The sequence below is a fragment of the Heteronotia binoei genome, chromosome 8 (assembly GCF_032191835.1).
Source record: "Heteronotia binoei isolate CCM8104 ecotype False Entrance Well chromosome 8, APGP_CSIRO_Hbin_v1, whole genome shotgun sequence".
Taxonomy (NCBI): Eukaryota; Metazoa; Chordata; class Lepidosauria; order Squamata; family Gekkonidae; genus Heteronotia; species Heteronotia binoei.
Genome location: NC_083230.1, coordinates 30776647 through 30800141, shown reverse-complemented (window position 1 = coordinate 30800141; position 23495 = coordinate 30776647). Strand labels below are relative to the sequence as shown.

The 23495-nt window shown below is 42.8% G+C and overlaps 1 protein-coding gene across 1 annotated transcript in view; it reads left to right on the top strand.

The window, feature by feature from the left end:
* The first annotated feature begins 11193 nt into the window (after positions 1–11193).
* Positions 11194–23495, top strand: part of TES (testin LIM domain protein) — a 56055-nt gene continuing 43753 nt past the window's right edge. The window contains exon 1 of the mRNA XM_060244859.1: positions 11194–11502. Coding sequence (XP_060100842.1) covers positions 11476–11502 — 27 coding nt within the window. The 5' untranslated portion in view covers positions 11194–11475. The remainder of the gene's footprint in view (positions 11503–23495) is intronic.

Sequence of the window (23495 nt, the reverse complement as noted above, 5' to 3'; positions counted from 1 at the left end):
AAGATTTTTCCCTGCCCATCACAAATTAATTTTAGATTCAGCATCAATATACTCAGGAGAACTTGGGCCTCAATGACAGAGCACATGACTAGAAGAGCAGCCCTAAGAATCATTTTCCGAAGAGAAACAACTACTTAAATAGACCTGAGGAGGATTCTGAGTAGAACTGCTTAGGATGGCATTGCAAAAGCTAAAGACTAGCAACTATATTCCCAGTCCCAAGATACTAACTAAGTTATGATTTTTGGTGTTTTTATTTATCCGTCCTCCTATGATATTGTAAGGTATTTATTTACACACTATGTACATTAATCCAAATAATTTAAAAATCCCTAGGTTTCAGGCATTTTGCTAGGTGAAGCCAACAAGTGAATTAGCTATAATCAAAATAACACTGGTGTAGTCCAGATCACATTACACAGCTGTTAACAGTGCACTCCTAAACCCTACTACATCCAGTGAAACCAACAGAATGGCCCTGCAAATCCTACTGATTCCCTGCATAAGGCTGAAAACCAGTGCATGTATCCTTGGGGGTAAGCTCCACAGAACAAAGCCAAACTTTCAAGAAAACAATATGTAGGATAGACTGCAGTTCTCTCCCACAGAAAGCAGGGAAGTTTGAGATGCCTAACCACTGCTGATCCAGGCTGCTAGTTCATAGCTGTGGTGTATTATCAGTACCATGTGGAACAATGTTCTGAAACTGCTCCATCTTTGTTGGTTGCCAGTTTTTTTTCCCAAGCCAAAATCAAAGAGTGAGTTTTTGACTTTTAAAACACAATATAACTGGGGGCTAGGACAGGCTGAACATCCTCAGACTAATATCAGAACTCACCTCCATGTCCTTTCCATTATCTGACAGATGACAGGTGGACATGAAAGTTTGAGCCATTTGCTTGCAGCACCTCAGCTATGGAACCCCTTCCCAAAAGAGGCCTGACTGGTCCCGGAACTGTTTGACGTTCATGCATAGTGAATCCTGCCTATTCCAGAGGATTTTGGAGGTAATCTAAGCTACCTACTAATTTACTAGTGCTGGTATGCTTGTGTTGCTGTGCATTGCAAATAAATCTGGCAGAATGTTTTATGGCTTAAAGCAGTAACAAAAAACATGGAACATATAATCCCCAGATAGAGATACCAGTAGTGAACTGTAATGCTTTAGGTTGCTGCCAGGTGGTGGGAGGGGACTATAGCCTTGAGTGGTCCCCAATGTCCATACCCATTGTATTGGCTTCTACCAATCAGTGACAGCTTCTTTGAAGTGTAGGGCAGGTTTGGGATGCAGAGAACAGAAATGAGCAGGGAGGGAGAGAAAGACCAGAGCATTGATCTCCAGCAAGGTGTCCATAGGCAATGTGTTTCTTGGGGCCGATTTGCTCTTACTCCAAATGTTTCTCCTCATCAAAACAAAGAACACACCCTATATTTCCTCCATCTCACTTGAATGTGAGGGAACCTGGGAGACATCACCTTTATACATCTAGAACCAGGGAGACATCACCTTTGTGGATGTAGGTAGCACCTATTCAGAAATAGCAGCCTTGGGTTGGAACCTCTTAACATTTTGTGGAACCTTGCAATGTGTATGTCTCTTGTTTAGGCTTTGTACTGGGTTCTGAGAAATTTTATATGTGCCTCACATATCATATCAATCCTAAGTGCTTTCCAGTAACAGGCAGGGAAGTCAAAACAATCCTGGAAAAAAGACATAGTAGTACCCCGTTTCCCCGAAAATAAGACCTACCCAAAAAATAAGCCCTAGCAGGATTTCTATGCATTTATTAAATATAAGCCCTACCCCGATAATAAGACCTAGTGATGGGCGTGGCTATGCAGCGTATCTGCATAGCCATGCCATGCATTTTCGGCGCGGAGAGGTAAGGAAGACTGGAATACCTTTTATCTGCTACAACTCCTTTCTCCGAGCCGTTCGCACTTGCGTGGGTGTGCGAGTGGCAACCACATCACTCCTTTCGCCTAGCCGTTCGTGCATGCGCAGGTGCGTGTGTGGTAACCGCGGTCGCAGGCATCCTAGGGGAAAGGAGTTCATGCATCACTAGCACCAGCCCCACTGTATTTGAATAAATGTAGATTGTTGTATTATACTTAATAAAACTAAGATATCCCCTGAAAATAAGCCCTAGTGTGTCTTCTTGAGAAAAAATAAATATAAGGCAGTGTCTTATTTTCGGGGAAACAAGGTAGCTATCCAGCTTCCTCCCCCATGGAGCCAAGGCAGGAAGAACTCCTGGTCAGCTGGGGGAGGGTCACTATCCTCATCCTACACAGCTACAGAGATAGCATTAAAATTTCCTATATAAAATGCTAATGGCATTTTTTTAATCAATATGTTGCAGCTGTAAGGGTTGACAATATTGATGCTTGGAACTAGTTATTAATATGCCCACTTATGCAAAGACAAATTTACTTTGTTGCTTGGTAGAGTGTCATAAATCAGAATCTGGATTTTAAAATAGTTTTATCAGTTCTAGTTAAAAAGTAACCTGATGGCAAAGTTTCACTTGACCCCACCCTTTCCAAAAAAAGAATTGAAGTTAAAAGTTTCACTTCTTACACCAATGTTGCCTAAACAGGAAGTCTATAAATTGATCAACACCTCAACTGGATCCCAAATTTTGACATCTCTTGCTTGCACTTAATTCTGTGAATGCTTTTGTGATGGACTGCACTTTATAAGATGCTTAGAAGTGCTATATTAACAGCTAAAGGACCATGAAGAGTTAATTCTTCACAGAAACAGAAAGCCTTGAGTGACAGGCTGGCAATCTGCTCGGTTAGCATCAGCTGAGAACAAAAAAAAGTCTTGTGAGAGCCATAAAGTAAGATTCCTGCCTTAACTGAGAATAGAAGTGTACTGAGACTGTTTGAGTTTAGCCCTGACAGTAAAAGGGTTTAGTGCTGATGGACTCAGATTTCAGCCTTGACTGAACACAGTCTAAATTCAGTGTTAGGTGAGAGCACTTTGAACACAGGCAGAGACAGGCTGGTAGCTATGGTGGGGCCTCCTGGGTCCTGCCCACCTCCTTCTCACCCAGTGACGCCCCTTGGATTCCCATTTTTAAATTCTGTTTCTCTTGCTTGTCAACATCGCAAGCTTCATGCTGCCATCACCCTCTCTCACTGCCAGCTGGCCCATCATGCTCAGGTAGGCACGTCTGTCTGTTGCCCGAGACAGACAGGGATCGTCATGCCTTCCTGCTGCCACCAGACATGGCTGAATCTACACTCCCCTGGTGCCGGTAGGCAAGCAAGGTGCTCTTTCTCACCTGATGCTGTCACCCTGCTGCATCTCTCAACCCTTCCCCGGCCCTGCCATAAGACAAGCTTTTTGCCTGGAGTTGGACATGGGCAGTGGAGGCACCGCCTAACAGGAGCTGCAGGAGTCCTGCGGAGGATGAGAAAGGGTGCCCCCAACTTTTAAAAATGCCCCCCAACTCTAAAAATCCTGGCTATATCCCTGGACAGAGAACTGGGGAAAAGTTTTGCAATAAGGTTTGGGTAGTAGAGAAGACTCCATTCAAGTCCAAAGAAAAGTAATAGATCTTCTGGGAGAGAAGACAGTCAAACAGGGAGAGTTATCTCTGAGGAATATGGAGATCCCTGGTCTGGTGTAATTAAAAACTGCCTGTAGAGACCTTAAAAGTCAGTCAATAATTCAAGAAGAGTACTGGTGTTAGATTTTAGCCTAACCCAGTCATTCTAAATGTAGGCCAACATATAAAATTGGGTTCCAGTTCCCTGGCTGGTAAGCAGAATGACTTGAGGCAATGGGAGGAACAGCATGTGCTGAGAGGAGGCTGAATGGATGGCAAATTTAGGTTTACCTCTGTATTCTGCGAAGTGGCCACAAAATAAGCACATTGCTCAGTAATGCTATGTATTTATAAATGCTGAAGAATAGATTCATTTTAAGCCATGAAAGATTTCATGCTGGGGAGGTAGTGTGGAGTTATTTTGCAGTGGCTTTTGAAAAGTAGAATAAGTTTCAGTGCAACTTTTGTGTCATGTCATGCCAGTAGTTCTGAATCTCTTGGGAGTAATGTTCTATTGAATAAGGGACTGAGCAGAAATCAGTAGGGTTCGGTTGAAAACTGGAGGACAGTTCTATAATGTATTCATGTGGCCACGGCTGGTGCTTGGTAAGCGAGGTAGGCAGGTGATTAGGGTGCCACTTCACCAGGCACCCCTCCTTACACTGCTCTTGGCTTCCTGGGAGCCAGGAATCTGAGAGTGGGGGGGGACAGCACATCAGCATGTTCTCTCCTCCAAGCCCAGTTGTCCATGGACAGAGCTTGCACCACAGAAAACAGGGATCCCCAGCTTTGTGGCAGCACCACAAAGCCAAAACATGGTTTTGAAGCACAGATCCTTCTTGAACTTAAAGGTTTTTGCGTTGGGTCAAACAAAACTCAACATTAAACCACATGTAATGCCCATGGTCACAGCTTGCTGTACAACCAGCACACATCCACAATTTTCTTGTTCACCACGTTCATTACCCATCCAGATGCCACATCTATGGCCAGGTTTTGCAAAATACAAATTGGATTTCAAGCACTTTGTGCACTGTCATAGTGTGCAGACATACTTTGGAACCATGAATCTTAATGGATCCTTTGACTTTTCATCTTTGAATCCTTAGGCTCATCAAGTGTGGTCCCCCTGAAGTCTCCTTCACATCACACAGCATGTCCATGACCACAGAAGGAACCACAAAAGCCTCAGAACACTGCCAAGGTGCAAACACTGTTTCAAATACTTTGAGGCTTGTGCATTATGATATCACACCAATGTCCACAGAATGACCAAACAAAAAAAAATATCTGAAATGGTTCTGCCTTACCATGAACACCTCAGTAACATGAGAAATCAAATTCATGTCCACACCTTTCACTGCAAATAATTGCAATTTGAACTTTCTGATGCCACCAAGTTGCAAAACTATCCAAGGAGAGATTGTAATGGTCTTATCTTTGATATCACACCAATGTCCACAGAATGAACAAACAAAAAAATTATCTGAAATGCTTCTACCTTACCATGAACACCTCAGTAACATGAGAAATCAAATTCATGTCCACACCTTTCACTGCAAATAATTGCAATTTGAACTTTCTGATGCCACCAAGTTGCAAAACTATCCAAGGAGAGATTGTAATGGTCTTATCTTTGACTGCAAAATATCTTGCTCATGAGACAGATACCATCAAATTAATAATGAAAAGCTATCATCTCTCTTACATTAATTCAGCTGTAAATGGTTTAAGGGGGACAGTTTGTTGTTTAGGGGTGGGTTTGTCTTGTACTCGTGAATATAAGTGCAATCACAACTGTTTATGGTCAACAGATTTTGTTACTGCAAACTTCTAAAGCAGATGTCTCCAAACTAGTGATGCCTGTAGGTGCAATGGTGCCCATCAGCACCTTTCCTAGTAACAGTGGGGTGTTTTTTTGGAAAGTGGGCAGGATCAGGTGGCAAACTGTGCCCATCTTGGCTTCTGATTGGTTGTTGTACGTATGATTGGCTGTGTGGATTTTGGTAGATGTTGCTTTGGCAGCAGCTGCCTCCAACAGTACAAGAATATTCTCTGTGTGACTGAAGGTAAAATGCGACATCTATTTTCTTTCTGGCTTTGCCCCTGCAGCAGTTGTTTTGTGACAGCCATTTTGTGGTTGCAGCCACCATGCTGTATCATGATTCCAAAGGTGCAGACAGGCTTAGAGAAGTCATACACCCTCGTTCAACATGCTGTAATCTTGGCTCGCCAGGTCATTTCCAGTATTCAATACAAGGTCAATAATGTGCTGATAACATCATTTTCTAATAATTAATGTTATGATGGCCACCAAAGTATGAAGCATCCCCCCAAAAAGATTAGACAACTCTCTGGGATAAGTTGTTCTAAAAGAACGAATGAAAAATGTGAATTCAGCATATAACCCTGTTTATTATGCTTTCAGGTCTCCATATGATTATGTGAACAGAAACTTGAGAAGGCTGTGCGATGCCGGTAGCACGTAACAAGACAACCAAAGCAAAAATAAGAGTTGTGCGTGTTTGATCTTTTGGAGTGTTACGAAAATGTTCAAACTTTAGTTTTCTGATATCCATCACAAGCTCTGATTGTCTCAGCTCTCTCCTCCCCCAAGTGTACTGTTCTAGTTCAACCCATTCGTTCTTAGTATTAACACAACTGTATATAAAGGTGTCAAGGGTTAAAGCTAAGCTTTAATACTGTGTCTTTGTTTGTATCCTTTCAGCGTGAAGGATCAAAACTGTCACCAAGGAAGCACCATCAATTAGGTGGTCTCTTCGGATTGTGAAAAGAATCCGCAAATTAAATTATTGATGGGTGTGAAAGACCATCTAATCCATAATCTAATTTCACATAGTGGCCATACAACTACACTGTGTGGCCAACAAATGCAGTAGAGACACGAAGTTCTGTATCTGGTGCTGCCTCTTGGCACTGGGTATCACAGGTTTCTTGGCTCGGTATATGAAAGTGCCCTTCATTTAAATTGGCTAATAGCCACTGATAGACCTCAACTATGGCCGTTTTCCCACTGAGCTTACCTCGGAGCGACGTCCCTCTTCACCGTGCAGCGTCTGCGCGGATTTCCCACCAACTGCTCCGAGGCTGCTCCGAGGAACCAGGAAGTTCCCGACCTTTTGTGTCGCAAATGGAAACCGCTAAAAACCAGTTTACGTTAGCGACACAAAAGCCGCGACTCTACTTGGTTACTCGGAGCAGTTGGTGGGAAATCCGCGCAGACGCTGCACGGTGAAGAGGGCCGTCGCTCCGAGGTAAGCTCAGTGGGAAAACGGCCTATGGCTCCTTTTGAAGTCTTCTTCGCCCATGGATATCAGTCAATCCTCAGGTGGTGAATTCCATGGTTATGTCAGTCATGGAGTAAATTGGTGCTTGCTTTAGCTGGCTGCCCCTGAGTGCAGTATTATGGCAGGTGGAGGAACAGTTATCTCTATGCACGTTCTGCACTCCATGCATAACTTTAAAGCCTCAATCATCTGCCCCCGCTTAGTTAATTTTTTCATAGACTGAAAATTTTCAAGACTCTTCAGCCAGTTTGCTGTAGTGGTTGAGTATGCAGACTCGTATCTGGGAGAACGGGGTTTGATTCCCCATTTCTCCACTTGCAGTGTTGGAATGGCCTTGGGTCAGCCATAACTCTCGCATAGGTTGTCCTTGAAAGGGCAACTGCTGTGAAAGCTCTCTCAGCCCCACCCACCTCACAGGGTATCTTTTGTGGGGGAGGAAGGTAAAGGAGATTGTGAGCCACCCTGAGACTCGGATTCAGAGAGAAGTGTGGGGTACAAATCTACGGTCTTCTTTTTCTTCTTCTCAGCTGAAAAGTGCCACAACCTCTTAATCATTTTGTTTGCCAACTTCTAGATGTACGGTCAACAGATTTGATTTGGCTAATATGACTTGCAAGGAATGTGTCTGCTTTCTCCATCATTGTGCATCCCTCCCTAAACTGCATGTTCTAATCCCCAATTTACGTATGATTGTGCCAGATTGCTGGCAGCTGCCAGGAGAATTCATGAAAATTTTGTAAAGGAGGGACTTAGAAGTTGACCGTTTTTATCCTTTTTGTATATTTTAAATTTTTGTAAAGCTCCCTTTTTTTCGAATACTTTTATTCTACTGTAACAACCATGTCTAAATGTTTGAGTACTTTGTACATCGGACTTGAATGGATTGGCTTCTTAAATTGTTTTTGTTGGTTATGTACCATAACAATGAATAATCTGAATCTGTTCCAAACAGGACCATGCTACACAACTTTACAAGGGCATAACAACTGTGACCATTTTGTTTTCATTTTCCGTCCCAATGATCTCCAGCATGAATTCAGCTTTGTTCACGGAAGCTTCACACTGAGCTGATACCTTGTCAAGGTACCACTGCACAACCAGCCTGTTTTCACCATCCTGGCATAATTTGCATATGTGGCAACTACACAGCTCACCACTAATCCCTGCTTACAAGTGAATAAGTGAAATAATAGTGGTTCTAAGCCTTGCATGGGCCCCACCATTCACTATCTTCCAATGAGATAAATGCTAATTTGTTCTAGCTCCCTACTTGCTGTTGCTTGACCAATCTGTGATCCATCTGAGAGCCCAATATTTCATCCCATGACTCATAGGGTTACTCAGTAGCCTGGTGAGATTCCTAGCCAAAAACCCCTCTGGAAGTCCAGGCACATAATGCCTACCAGCTCACCTTCATGCACGTGCCTGTTGACATTCTCAAGGAACTCCAAAGTATTGCTGGACAGGACTTCCTTTTGCAGTGAAGCCATGGAATGCACATGTCACAGTTTGAGTCCAGTGACATCTTTGAGTGTGTATGCACATGAAAGATTATACCCGGAATCAAACCTTGAAAGACTCAGAAGTGCCACTGGACGTAAACTTTTTCTCTACTGCTTCAGACAAATATGGCTCCCCCATTGGAATATATGATACAGAGACCATTCCTTCTGAGGAAAGGCTGAGCATTTGGGAATGTTCAGTCTGGATAAGAGAAGGTTGAGGGGGGACATGATTGCTCTCTCTTTATTTCAAAGGCTATCACTTAGAGGAGGGCATGGAGCTGTTCCTGTTGACAGAAGAGGAGCAGACTTACAATCAGGGTTTAATATAAGGTTGTCAAGGTACTGGACAGACATTGGGACAAACTTTTTACCAATAACAGTTGTCCAATAGTGGAGTCAGCAACTGAGGGAGGTGGTGAGCTCCCCCGTCATTGGCAGTCTTTAAGCAGCAGCCAGAAAAACACTTGTTGGGGATGCTCTAGGCTGATCCTGCATTGAGTGAGTGTGTGTGTGTGGGGGGGGGGGGGGGTTTGGACCAGATGGAGTCTATGGTCCCTTCCAACTCTGTGGTTCTATGATTCTACGTTAGGATGCTGCTGCAAAATCAAGTGACAGTAATGTGGTGCTTCAGAAGATTAAGAAATTTATATTTTACTGTAAAACTTCAGCAACCAGCAAACTTCTGGGCCTCTCACTAGGACTGTGTGTGTGAAGTTCCATCAAGTTGTTTCCAACAGCTGACAACCCTATGAATTGATGTCCCTCAAATTGCATGCAAAGAGCCCCGTGGCTCAGAGTGTTAAAGCTGCAGTACTGCAGTCCTAAGCTCTGCTCAAGACCTGAGTTTGATCCCCGGCGGAAGCTGGGTTTTCAGGTAGCCGGCTCGAGATTGACTCAGCCTTCCATCCTTCCAAGGTCGGTAAAATGAGTACTCAGCTTGGTGGGGGGGAAGTGTCGATGACTGGGGAAGGCAATGGCAAACCACCCCGTAAAAAGTCTGCCATGAAAACATTGTGAAACATCACTCCAGAGTCGGAAACGACTGGTGCTTGCACAGGGGACCTTTCCTTTCCTAACATGCATACTTGGGTCTTGCAAACTGAAGGCTGTGTCCTCCTCAACTGCTTCAGTACAACTCATGTTGGGTCTTTCTCTTCTCCCACTGCCACCAGCATTTCCTAGCAATGTCATAGACCAGTTTCACAGTAGACCTTTAACCCTGGTTTAGCCCTGTCCCCAAACTGACATTCTACACTAGAATCAGAAAAACCAATTCTTCAATTTATTATTTTAGTATAGAATGTCACCTTAGGGACAGGGCTAAACCGGGAATAAAGGTCTACTGTGAAACTGGTCATGTTTTCCAAGACTCCTGTTTTCTCATAAGAGGATCCATGAGGATCCGTGCTTCAAAACCATGTTTTGGAGCCATGGTGCCACCACAAAGCTGTGGATCCATGATATTTGTGGTGCAAGCTCTTTCCATGGATATGACATGAGATTGTATGGTGTGCTTAGGATGGCGCAAAGCAAAAATCATAAGGATCCATGAAGATCCGTGCTTCATAACCATGTTTTTGCTCCATGATGCTGCCATGAAGCCATGGAGCGGTGATTTCTGTGGTGAAAACTCTGCCCTTGGACAAGATATGAGATTGGGTGGTGAGCTTGGGATGATCCAATGCAGATATCATGAGGATACGTGCTTCAAAACCATGTTTTGGCTCCATGATGTTGCCACGACGCCATTGATCCATGATTTCTGGGATGTAAACTCTGCCTATGGACACAATATGTGATTTGATGCTAATAGGATCCAATGCAGAAATAATGAGGATCCATGGTGCTGCCACGAAGCTGTGGATCCATGATTTCTGTGGTGCAAGCTCTGCCCATGGACATGATATGTGACTGGATGATGAGCTTGGGGGATCCAAAGCAAAAATCATGAGGATCCATGAAGATCCGTTGTCCAAAACCAAGTTTTTGGTCCATGGTGCTGCCACAAGGCTGTGGATCCACAATTTCTGTGGTGCAAACTCTGCCCATGGACATGATATGTGTTTGGATGGTGAGCTTGGGGGGATCCAAAGCAAAAATCATGAGGATCCATGCTTTGGAAACATGTTTTTCCACTGTTGTGGCTCCACGAATTTGTGGAGGCATGATTTTTCTGGTGCTGCCTATAGTATAAGACAGGATCTACAGCATGATGGTGGTTTAATTACATTTCAGCATAAAAATCATGAATTCACGAGAATCCCTGCTTTGGAACCCTGTTTTTGCAATGGTGAAGCGCCACGAATCCGTGGAGGCGTGATTTTTGTGGTCCTGCCTATAGTCTAAGACAGGATCTACAGAATAATGGTGGTTTTATTTCATTTCAATGTAACAATCATATGAATTCATGAAGGTCCGTGTAGATCCGACTTTTACTTTTTTCCCTTTTTGAAAGAGGTTATCCTCCGCGACTGGTCTTCGCTCTCCTAGCCGTCATAAACTCCTCTCCTCCAAAGACAAAAAGAAATTATTTAGGCAAATAGGGAGGAATCGGCCGAGCTGCGTCAGCAAATATCTTTTCCATGACCTTATGGGCCGCCTCATTCATTGAATGGCTCAAATATCTACCAAAAGGTCCGGGCAAAAAAAAAAAAAAAGCTCCGCCTTCGTGCCGGCGTCGCTTGACTCAAGGAGGCGCGTCTCCAAGTGGAAGGGCAGAGCCATTAACCGGGCAAAAAAACTGCTTCCACCGGGCACCTTTTAGTGCCTCGTCCGTCTGCAGGGTCTCTTAAGAGCCCTGCAAGCTGAGCAAAGGTATATTCAGAGGGCGTAGCAATTGACTCGCAGACCTGCAAGCTGCAGAGCCCTGATTGGCTGCAGGGTGTTCCTTTGTTCCTTTTTCAGGCTGCCGCAGAGAGAGCGGAAGTTTGACTCGCTTGTGCAGCAGCTGTAAATCGCAAAGGGCAGGTTCCAACCCGGGGCAGCGCCCTGAAACCCATTTCCTCTCCTGATCACATCCGACTGTTCGGGAGGGGGAGAAAAGGGGCCATCGTTGCCTGATTTCTTCCTGCATCCTGCTTGTGTCTCAGAGGGGTAGTGAATATGGATTTGGAGAGCAAAGTTAAGAAGGTAAGAAAAGAAGCTGCCGCTAACTCCTGACCGGCTATTCGGAAGTTACCTGGCCGGGACGGCGAAGCCTTGATCCTCTTGGCACGCCATTGTTCTTTTCCTCCCTCTGTAGGAAGCCCAAACCTGCGCCCACATCAGTTGCAGGCAGCTGCACATGTGCTGAGAAGTAGATCTCTGAAGGGAGAAGCGATTCTTACGGAAGTGGCTCTGCGCCCTGCCCGTCACCGGATCTGCGATTATCGGGGTTCTAATAGTCTGAATGGGGGAGTTCCGTTTGGCGCATAGCTCTTAACAGTCCTGAGTGGAGTTGTTTCCATCCACACCCACTTGAAATGAATGGGTTTCAGCTGGAGTAACTCCATATAGAATCGTAGTTTCTCTTAATCGAGCTTTATTTATTCGTAAGATTTGCTCAGGGAAGTCCGAACTGTTGCGGGACCTGGAGTGCTGAATCAAGTTTACAGAAGGCTGTGGTTTTCCACATGGTGTCCGTGGGTCCCCAAATAAGGCAGAAGATTGTGAAATCCTACTCCAGATATGCTTTAATTGTAATAATAGGTATTAATAAGTTTGTTCTACTAAATTTTAAAAAATGGGAGAAAGACGGGTTTATTATTAGAAAATAATGGAAAACTGTTTAGTCTTATTTTCCTCCTGTAAAGTTACTCTTATCTTACACTATAATCTTTTCAGAAGTTCATGGTAGATTGATCTGTCAGAGGCCTGAACTTCCATGTTCAGGAGCTCCAGAGTTCTGAATGCCAGGTGGGGTTGGGGCTTCTCTGTCACTCCTGGGCATCTACTGGCCATTCGTCTAGTCAGCTAGATTTTTTTTTACTCTTCTAACTGTAGTATGGGTTAATAGCGGACTATTGCTTTGCTGACTGGTTCCCACCCGGCTATTGTTTACAGTTACTGGGATTATTGGAAACACTGCTGTGTGGAATGGGCCTTAGTCCAGTCCAGTCACCTTATGATCTTAATCAAATCAGGATAATTTCAGATACTAACTATATCACAGTTGTGAAGAGATCGCATATATATTATTGCTTTGTAAATGTGGATTGCCTTGTAAGTATAAAACACATCAGTGGACCACAAAGGTTCTGGATACAGAAAATTGTGCAAGACTGGAGTCAGCGTATCTGATGCTTGACTTGCATCCGTATAGGAAGACTGTATGTAACAGCACAACTTATGACCCTTTGCTGATATAGTTCACTCCTCTGTTGCAGCAACTCGACTGTAGTTGAACATATGAAGCCACTTTATGCTGGGTCAGATCATTGGCCGTGATGGTCAGTATTGTCTGCTGTGACTGTTACTGCCTGCCTCGGAGATCTTTCACTTTGCTTACTTCTTGATCATTTTAATTGTCAAGTACTGAACCTGTGATCTTTGGCATGCAAAACCAATGTTCTGCCACTTAGCCACAGTTGTAGCAAAGAGCACAATTTGTGGAAGAACCTTAAGTAGATGATGCTTCATGCCTATACATGTTTTGCTCATAGGTAAGTCTTCCATGGCTCTTACTCCCAGGAAAGCAGGCATAAGATCACAGCCCCATGAGCGTCATGTTGCATTTTCACATAAATACCAAGTTCAAATCAGTGCTTTGCCCATCCTGTGATAACTCTTGTGTACAGTCCACAAACATCAACCATTACATTTCTGAACTATCAGTGTAAATAAATTGGAGTTGCAGAAGCCATCTTAAGTGATGCACTTGGTGGTAACGTACAGAGTCAGGTAATGGTTAGAATATCAGATCAGTATCCAGAAGACAGAGGTTCAATCCAAGTCCTGACTCTGGGGACTCACTGGGTGACCGTCAGTCAATTGCTGCGTCTCTCTCAAGCCTGACCCTCCTTCACACGGTAGTTGTTGTGAGGATAAAAAGGAGATGGGGAGAGCAATGCTATGAGCCCCTTCAGGTCCCCACTGGGGAGAAAAGTAATGTATACAAATCTAATAAAGGAAGTGAAATATGAATAACTTCTCTTTTCTGGTAAGAATTTAGTATCTGCAGAATTAATTAGCTTCTAAAACAAAAAAAAATTGTTTTGCATCAAGGGGAAGTATGCAGTTCTTATTTCAGGTTTTTCTTATTCTTCAAGAATGCATATTCATTGGAAATAAAATCAGGCGAGTAATGCAGCCCACTTTATACTCTGGGTTTGCTTAGTTGTTCAGATGGTGTAACTTTTCATAAAGTAAAGGTGGTGACTTAAAAGCGAAAACAGACTCCAGGAAACGTACTGATGCGGTATCATACACAGCTTTCTGTTTATACCTGATTCTGTGCCAGGTTTTGATCTGACACTTTGCTATGCTCCATGTGGGAATATCGCATTATTACAGGCCATTTTAAAAAAAAGTCCATTTAAACTGCCAGTGAAAGTGATAGTTGAGCAGCTTAGCTCTTTCTCATTTTTGCAGACATCTTATGGTGTTTAAACTTTTGGGTCAAAGCCAAGTTGAGTTTCATTCAAACCCCACTCACTACGTGTCCTTGGGATACCGTGTCTCAGTTTGGCCTATCTTACAGGGTTGTTGAGAGAATAAAATGGGAAGAGCTAAGCTACCCTGAGCGCCTTTTTGAAGAAGGCTGGAATAAAGATCAAAGTTTCTTGGTTTTTTTTAAAGCATATGCAGCTGACTTTCACATGGAAATGGGTCCGTGATGATTAAGAGCTGGTGTGGTGTCTTTGTAATAGTTTGGCCACTAATTGTTAAAGATATGGATGTGTTTTCTATCCTGTACTAATTATTATCTCTGTCATTGGGAGGAACGGTACTCTCTTCACCTTTGTGAAAGTACATTTTATAGTGAGCGGGGTTTGAATGCAGCTCGCCTTGGCTCTGACCCAAAAGTTTAAATACCATACGATGTCTGCAAAAATGAGAAAGAGCTAAGCTGCTCAACTATCACTTTCATTGGCAGTTTAAATGGACTTTTTAAAAAAATGGCCTGTAATAATCCAATATTCCCACATGGAATATGGATGTGTTTTCTATCCTGTACTAATTATCTCTGTAATCGGGAGGAACAGTACTCTCTTCACCTTTGACAGTACATTTTATAATTTTCTAGGTAATATGAGGTGTTTAAAAACAGAGACTGAGGAAATTATCCCTCTTCTGTGACTTCAAAAAGTACATTGAAAACATGAAAATTGTCTCCAGTGGATATCTTGATGTTTGTTCATAAGATGTATCTCTTGGCGGGGGGAGGGGAGGGAGAGCAGGGGGCAGAACTGTGCCATGAATAGAAATTTATGAATGATATCTTCATACAGCCATCCAAAAGGCCTTTGTTTAGAAATAAGTGGAAATAAATGTTTATGGAAGGTTTTACAAGATCCAGTTTCAGAAGAATATAAAATTCAGTAAAAAATAAACAGGGTGCCATCATGGGCATAAACAGTATGTTATTTCAAAGTAACAGTATTATCTCAGAATCTTCTAGTTTTAAATGCAGATCTGGGTAAAGAAGTATGAGTTATTCATTCTTCTGCACAATACAGTTTCTGTAATTATTTGGAATGAACTCACTTTTTTGTGTTCCATAGGACAAGAAATGTAATTCAGTTCAGTAAGTGAAGTGGATTAGTTCATTCCATCCGCCAAGATCTCTCCCCCAAGATCCACACAAGGAAAGGAGTTAAGCAGGGGTTCATTTTAGCCCCCCATTTGTTTAATCTTTTTTTAAATGATCCTACCCCCTTCTTATCTTTAGTTGGTGGCCACAGCCCTAGACTTGTTTTTGCTCACATCCCCTTGTTATTATATGCGGATGATAACAGTTCTCTTGTCTACCTCTCATGTTGGATTAAAACGCTTACTGAACCATTGTCACAAATATTGTGTGACTAACAGACTGGAGCTAAACTATGAAAAATCAAAGGTACTGGTTTTTCCTTTTTCCTGAAAATCATAAAAATTCATTCCATCCTCAGTACCTGAATGCATTCTAATATTCCAAAATGATTTCAGCAGTTCTATTCATCTCAGTACTCTTTGGTGGGGTCCTGCTGACTCCATTGACTGTAGCCTATCAAAAAAAAGTTAGATGCTCTGAGACTTCAGGCTCCCAGATGCAATGAGGGACATAAATCACAAAGGCTTGAGGCCTCCCAGTCACTTAACTCTGTGTAAAATTGGACAGCCAATGAGAAAAGTCAATCTTAAAATCTGTTTGTTTTTTTTAATTTGCTATTTTAGAGTCTAAGACCAAGCAGGCATTACATAAAATAAAATGCACATATACTTCACAAGTTGATTTTTGGCATGACTAGCCCTTGACTTTTGCTCAGAATCATTTATGTCAGGTGACTGAAGTTACACCAGTCTTTTCTTCAGTTTTATGTAGCATGGGTATTTTACAATACGACACCACAGGGAAAGATGGGTAACATTGATAAAGATAAGCTGGCGTGCAGGGTTTTTGAGCAGGAATGCAGAGGAACACAGTTCTGGTTGGCTTGGCATCAGGGAGTGTGGCCTAATATGCAAAAGAATCCCTGCTGAGCTTTTGCTACAAAAAGCCCTGTGTGAAACAATGGTGATATCAGGGGTGTGTGGCCTAATATGCAAATGAGTTCATGCTGGGCTTTTTCTACAAAAAAACCCCTGCCAGCATGCATCTCCTTTTATCCAGTTTCTCAAAATTGGCAGAAGTTGGTGGAAGAAAGTAGTATGTGTGTGGGACAAATGGGAGTGTAAGTTCCTGTCAGTCCCTTCAAATGAACAGTGAAGAGACTGTGTGGAGTCTGGAAACAGAATAGATAGAAATTCAGTAGCAGAGCAGATGACGCATGAACACATTGCATAGTTCTGATTCCCCAGGGAATCTTAAGGGTTTCTTGCACTACTTTGAATTTACAAATTATTTTATGTTCTCTGTGCTTTATTCTCAATATACATTCATCTCATTCTTTTCTCTAAATGTCTAATGATTACGGTTGCCAGGTCAGACTCAAGAAATATCTGGGGACTTGGAGGGTGGAGTCAGGAGACTTTGCGGGTGGAGCCAGGAGCAGGGGTGTAACAAGCACAATTGAGTTATGAAGGGAGTTCTGGCAATCACATTTAAAGGGACCACATGCCTTTTAAATGCCTTCCCTCCATTTGGAAATAATGAAGGATAGGGACACCTTCTTTTGAGGCTCATAGAATTGGACCCCCTGGTCCAATCTTTTTGATACTTGTGGAGTGTTTTGAGGAGAGGGTCTAGATGCTATGCTGCAAGTTTGGTGCCTCTACCTAAAAATAGCCCTCCCAGAGCCCCAGATACACACAGGTAAATTCTCCGTTATATTCTATGGGAATTGGTCTCCACAGGGTATAATGGAATGCCCAGCAGACATTCCCCCCTCCCATGCTTTCTGATAACCCTGAAGCAGTGGGAAGGCCTCCAAACCAGGAGATCCTCTACCCCCAACTGGAGATTGGCAACCCTACTAATGATTTAACATATGAAACTACATGTCCCAACTCTGACTACTCAATAAATTATAGTTCAACTAGTAACATTCCAGTCTCATTTAAAGTGCTGGTGCTGATCCTCCAAAGTCCAAAAAGGTGTTGCAATAAATGTTTTTTTTAGTTCTGTATTTGTCTTTGTCTGTCTGTTATAACAAAGGGATGGACTGGACATACTGCAGCCTCTGACACCCATTGTTGACCTGTGCCATCGTTTCCAAAAAAGTCTTCCTCAGAGAGGCATATAGTCCAAATAAAATCCTTCAGTAGTGAACAGCAAAAAATCTAGCACCAATTTTCTGCAGAGTAGTATCCCAAAAGAGAGGTTCTATTGGAAGCAGGAAGAAGCAGGAGTCAGTTACTTTAAAAAAAAAAAAACCACTAGTACTCTCTTTTAGGAGGTTTGAAGTGGAAACTGGGAGATACTCCATATAGGCTTATTTTTACCCCCTAGATGGAGGTTCAAAGCATGGAGAATGGAAAATGGAAAATTAGGGTTTCCAGGGGTGTCTACAGATAAATATCACCAGGTCTGTTTTTTTAAAGAAAAAGTTCAGCATGTACTCATTTGCATATTAAGCCACACCCCCGATGCCAAGCCAGCTGGAACTGCGTACCTGTGTGTCCCTGCTTTTAAAAAAGCCCTGATCATCACAATGAACATTCAAGGTACTGTATTTAGTATGTGGCAAGTAGGAAGAAGTATGACTTTATTCAGGATCTTGCCCTGAGATTTCCTGTAATGCATGAAAGTTGTATCAGTTGAGGACCATAACTCTGGATCTATAATATCTGAGAAAATGTTATGTATCCAGAAAAAACAACATTTTTTCCCAATTGTCTCTTAAGTTTGAGCACTCAAGAAAGACTTGGCAATTTCAGATGCTTTGTACAATAATTCCTGGAGTGTATTAAGGTGCTAGGAATTAGATCTCCCTTGCACGCAAAGCTTTACATCCCCCAGGTAACTCATTACAATGTAATAGTTAGGATATCAGACTAGGATCTGGGAAGTCCAGGTTTGAATCCTCACTCTGTTGTGGAAGATTGTCGGGTGACCTTAGACCGCTTACAAATCTCAACCAAACCTACCTCACAACTGTTCAACTTCGTGTTTGTTACATCAGTAAATCTGTCCAGCCATCTCATCTTTTGCCATCCCCTTCTTTTGCCTTCTGTCTTTCCTAGCATCAGGATCTTCTCCAGGGAGTGCTCCCTTCTCATTTGGTGGCCAAAGTATTTGAGCTTCAGCATCTGACCTTCCAGGGTCTGGGTTGATTTCCCTTAGGACTATCTGATTTGATCTTCTTGCAGTCCAAGGGACTCTCTATACGGACTTTTGTTGGCAGGCTGATGTCTCTACTTTTTACTATACTGCCCAGGTCTACCATAGCTGTCCTCCCAAGGAGCAAACGTCTTTTAATTTCATGGCTGCAGTGATCTTGGATCCCAGAAATGTGAAGTCTGTCACTACTTCCATGTCTTCCCCTTCTATTTGCCAAGGTGTGATGGGTCCAGATGCCATGATCTTAGTTTTTTTGATGTTGAGTTTCAAGCCTACTTTTGTGCTCTCCTCTTTCACCCTCAACAAGAGGTTCTTTAGGTCCTCCTCACTTTCTGCCATTAGAGTAGTGTCATCTGCATATCTGAGGTTGTTGATGTTTTTCCCGGCAATCTTAATTCCGGCTTGTGCTTCATCCAGGCCAGCATTCCGCATGATGTACTCTGCATATAAATTAAATAAGCAGGGTGAACTCTGGTGAACTCCATAAAATGTGTCACTGGGTCACAGTCTTGCCTTAGTGTTGCATACTGTGATCTCATAGTTTGCTGGAGGCAAGGAGAGGCTGGCATTGAAACATCTCACAGACATAAACCGTACAGAATTTGTGTCTCTGTAAAAATGTTCTTCTGGTTACAAAGAAGGAGGGGAAGACCTCATTGATTGGCCACTCCTTTAATAGTAATTGTAAGCATCTGTCTTTGTATGAAATATAAGTTCTGGTCTACAGCTGAATAATGCAAGTAAGGAAGTTTAGCAAGAGGCAATCTGGCAAAAAGTGTGCACTGCAACTAATGCTTAATGTGCAGAAGTGAAGTTTGTCCTTATGTACATTGCAAAATGCCATTTGGCACTGGTGTTTGTCAGTACCCTTCCTAATGCTTGGTGTTTTGCAATGGCTGCATTGGAAACCAATTCAAAGAGAAAACTGCAGTCCGGTTCCTGTTTTCATCCATGAATAACAGATGGAACTCCACAGCTTTACAGGAAGGCTAAAATGGAAAACTTAAACCAGTTTCCAAATTCTTTACTAGAAGAAAAGATAGTACAAGTAAAATTATTCTACTTTTTAGTCATCCTTGCTGATTAGCAATATAAACCTGATCTAGGCAGTCATCAGTACAATCCAGAGTAGTGTTCCGCCTTTCTAAGCCCTTTGACCGGTGGACTTGGAAGGGTGGTATTGTACAAAAGATTGTGCTGTGTGTGATATTTCTGTGAGATGGTAGTTGTGGGGACAAATAATTCCAGTAATCAGCTAAAATGGATGTTATAAAAATGTGAAATGATTCAATTAAATCTGTTTGTTGAAATAGCACTTCCTAAAGAGAAACCATGTCTTCAGTTTACAAGCCCAAGGTAACCATGGGCTGTTTAATGTCCTTAGCTCTAAGAAAATTCTTCTGCATTTTTGTATTCCTCTTGTATTTTATTAATAACAATAAATGATCAGCCTTTTCATACATCTGTTAATATTATGCACATCCTTTCAGTTATCCTCACAACAGTACTATGACACAGACAAAAGTTATTACACCCAAATTGAGTTGAGGCTGAAACAGGATGACTTGCCTAAGGCTTTCTAGTGAACTCATAGTTGACCTCAGATTTATGGAGGGTTTTTTCCCAGCTATAGTTCATGCCCCTAACCTCTATGCTATACTAGTTCATACATACAACTGCCTTACAGCATATCTGTCTATCTTAGCCTTATTCACTGTCTCTGTCTGTATTAGCTTTACAGGATTTCAGGCAGAGAATGGTCTTTCTGTTAACAGGAGATTCCAGGGACTGAACATGAGGGTTTCTGCAGGCAAAGGAAATCCAGTGTGCATCTAGAGTTTAGTTTATTTTCATTTATAGTCTACCTTTCTCATTGGGACTCAAGTTGGATTAGACGTCTGATTGACCTAATACATCGATTGTTAAACTAATTACAAAATGTGACATGATTTGAATGGAAACAATATTTCAGTCTAATAAGAAAGATTCCAAAGTGAGTAAAGGCTCCTTCACTGTCTCTCTGTGTGTATCCTTCTTGTGTGTGAGTCTGAAGACATTAGGGAAGACACTTGTTCTGGAACTTCATAAGGGCATTGGAGCACATGTGGACCATTGGGCTCAAACCACTATGCCTAAGAGAAGTATAAATGGGATATAAGCTGCCGGCATCTTTGGTGGATGGGGAATCTGTTTTGCTATTATGTGTAAGCTGCCTTGATCCACAAGGAAAGAATATAAATATTTTAATAAGCCAGTAATGAGTGAGATCAGAATGCCATGTAGCCAAAAAGCTGACACCTCTAGCCACATCAAGGGTTTTATACCTGCAAAATGAGGAGAAGCCAACTTGGCCCAGATGTTGTTGTTGTTGTTCAGTTGCACAGTCGAGTCCGACTCTTTGCAACCCCATGGACAAAGTCACGCCAGGCCCTCCTGTCTTCCACCATCCTCCGAAGTCTGCTCAGATTTGTGTTTGATATATCAGTAACGGTGTCCAGCCATCTCAGCTTTTGCCATCCCCTTCTTCTTTTGCCTTCTGTCTTTCCCAGCATCAGGATCTTCTCCAGTGAGTGCTCCCTTCTCATTTGGTGGCCAAAGTATTTGAGCTTCAGCTTCAACATCTGACCTTCCAGGGAACAGTCTGGGTTGATTTCTCTTAGGGCTGACTGATTTGATCTTCTTGCAGTCCAAGAGACTCTCAAGATTCTTCTCCAGCATCACAGCTCAAAAGCATCTATTCTTCTGCACTCAGCCTTCCTTATGGTCCAGCTCTCACAGCCATACATTACTACTGGGAATACCATCACGTTGACTATACAGACTTTTGTTGGCAGGGTGATGTCTTTACTTTATTATACTGCCTAGGTTCACCATAGCTGTCCTCCCAAGGAGCAAATGTCTTTTAATTTCATGGCTACAGTCACCATCTACAGTGATCTTGGATTCCAGAAATGTGAAGTCTGTCACAACTTCCATGTCTTGCCCTTCTATTTGGGGGGCCAGATGCCATGATCTTAGTTTTTTGATGTTGAGTTTCAAGCCTACTTTTGTGCTCTCCTCTTTCACCTTCAACAAGAGGTTCTTTAGGTCCTCCTCACTTTCTGCCATTAGAGTGGTGTCATCTGAATATCTGAGGCTGTTGATGTTTTTCCCGGCAATCTTAATTCCGGCTTCTGCTTCATCTAGGCCAGCATTCCGCATGATGTACTCTGCAATTAAATAAGCAGGGTGGCAATATACATCCTTGTCGAACCCCCTTTCCTATTCTAAACAAATCAGTTACTCCATATCACGTTCTGACAGTTGCTTCTTGATCCTTATATAGGTTTCGCAGGAGACATGATATTACTCAGTTGCTAAAATGGAATATATAATTGTAAGATGTCCCCACCTTTGTCCCCTGCTAGAAGTGACTGAGGCCATGTTGAAGAATATGGCCAGTGTTAACCTGCTGATCTATGTAGTGCATTTTTTTTCTGCCTTTCATCCAAGGAGCCCAGTATAGCATATTTCTGGCTTCTCAGAACAGCTCCATAAAGTAAATTTAAGAGAGAATGACTGGCTCAAGGCGACCCAGTTAAATTTCACGGCATGTGGGGATTTGAATCCGGGTCTCTTTGGTTCTAGTCCAGCATTTTGATTACTACACCACACTGTCTTTTTTTTTTTAATTGCCCTTTATATTTGGACATTTCTGAATGAGCAGTGTAAACTGTCTTGGCTTTGACCTGATTTGTTTCCCATTAATGGTTGGATATGATGGCACCAAGGTTAGTAAGCAGACTGCAAGTGATTCCAATGCAGAAAAGGATGGTATGTTGAAGAGAGGAAAAATACAATAGATGGAAGTAACAGAGTAAACCAACCATTGCTGTTTATCTGAAATACTGTGGTTTCTCAGGGTTTGGACACCTTGGCAGATCTGATACACACACACACTCACTTATTCTGTGGTGTGAACTATTAGTATGGCTTCCCAGTACCATCGAGTCCACGTGACAGATATTGCCAGTGGTCTTCAACAGAATTATATTATCATCATGTACTTTTGTCTCCCTAAAAGGGGCTTCAGGTCCTAACCTTGATAACCAGGCTAGTCGGATCTTTGAAGTCAAGCAGGGTGGCCCATGGCTAGTATTTGGATGAGAGACCTCCAGGGCGGTGGTGCAGAGGCAGGCAATGGCAAAACCACCTCTGAACACCTCTTGCCTTGGAAAACCCTATGGCAACATGTGACTTGATGGCAAAAAGGAGAGGAGCTTCAGACACAACCATCTAGAGAGCCAGTGTGGTGTTGATAGTCAAGGTCTTGGACTAAGATCCAGGATGCCAGAATTCCAACCTACCTATGCTGTGCAGTTCGATGGATGGTGTAATGTACTGGGGTCGGCGCAGTAAGAGACCAGAGTCGGAGAGTGATTTCAGCAAGCTTTACTTCAGGAACACACACACACGGACTGAGCTCTGTTCAAACTTCCCGCTCCTTTATACAATTCTTGCCCCCTTCTGATTGGTCCTTAACTATCTACATGGATTGGCTATTTACAGGGCCCTAAGGGCCTATCAGGGTACAGTATGAGCCTGGATGTTGATTGGCTACTTATGTTTCAATCCTTCCTCTGATTGGGCATGCTTAGGCCTTCTCTGAAACCCTGGTGTGGAGTTCAAGCTCTGGCTTGTTCGGCTTCCCTCCAAAAGTAACAGTTCTCCCATTTGAGCCTAGGACACAACAGATGGCCTTGGGACAGTCCTGCCTCAGCCTAACAGAGTTGTGGGGTTAAAGTGCAACAATATATACCAGGGGTGGCCAATGGTAGCTCTCCAGATGTTTTTTGCCTACAACTCTCATCAGCCCCAGCCAGCATGGCTGATGGCTGGGGCTGATGGGAGTTGTAGGCAAAAAACATCTGGAGAGCTACCGTTGGCCACTCCGATATATACAGATCTCAGCTTTTTTTTTCTTTTGCAACATGTCAAATGGCTTCTGAATCTTCTTTCCAGAGTTCCAGGATAAAAATGCACTAAAGAGACAATCACCTTAGCTGTTTAAATCTGACTGGGAGGGTAGGCAAATTTTTGGGTCCAATTAAAAAACAAACAAACCCTGCAGTGTGTACTTGCAAAGATGTTACTTTGCCAGCAAACAAAACAGGGAGAAGAAGAGGGGTTGTACTTAGTCAGATACACCAGAGGGGGAGCCAAGCCCAGCATTCTGTCTGTACCT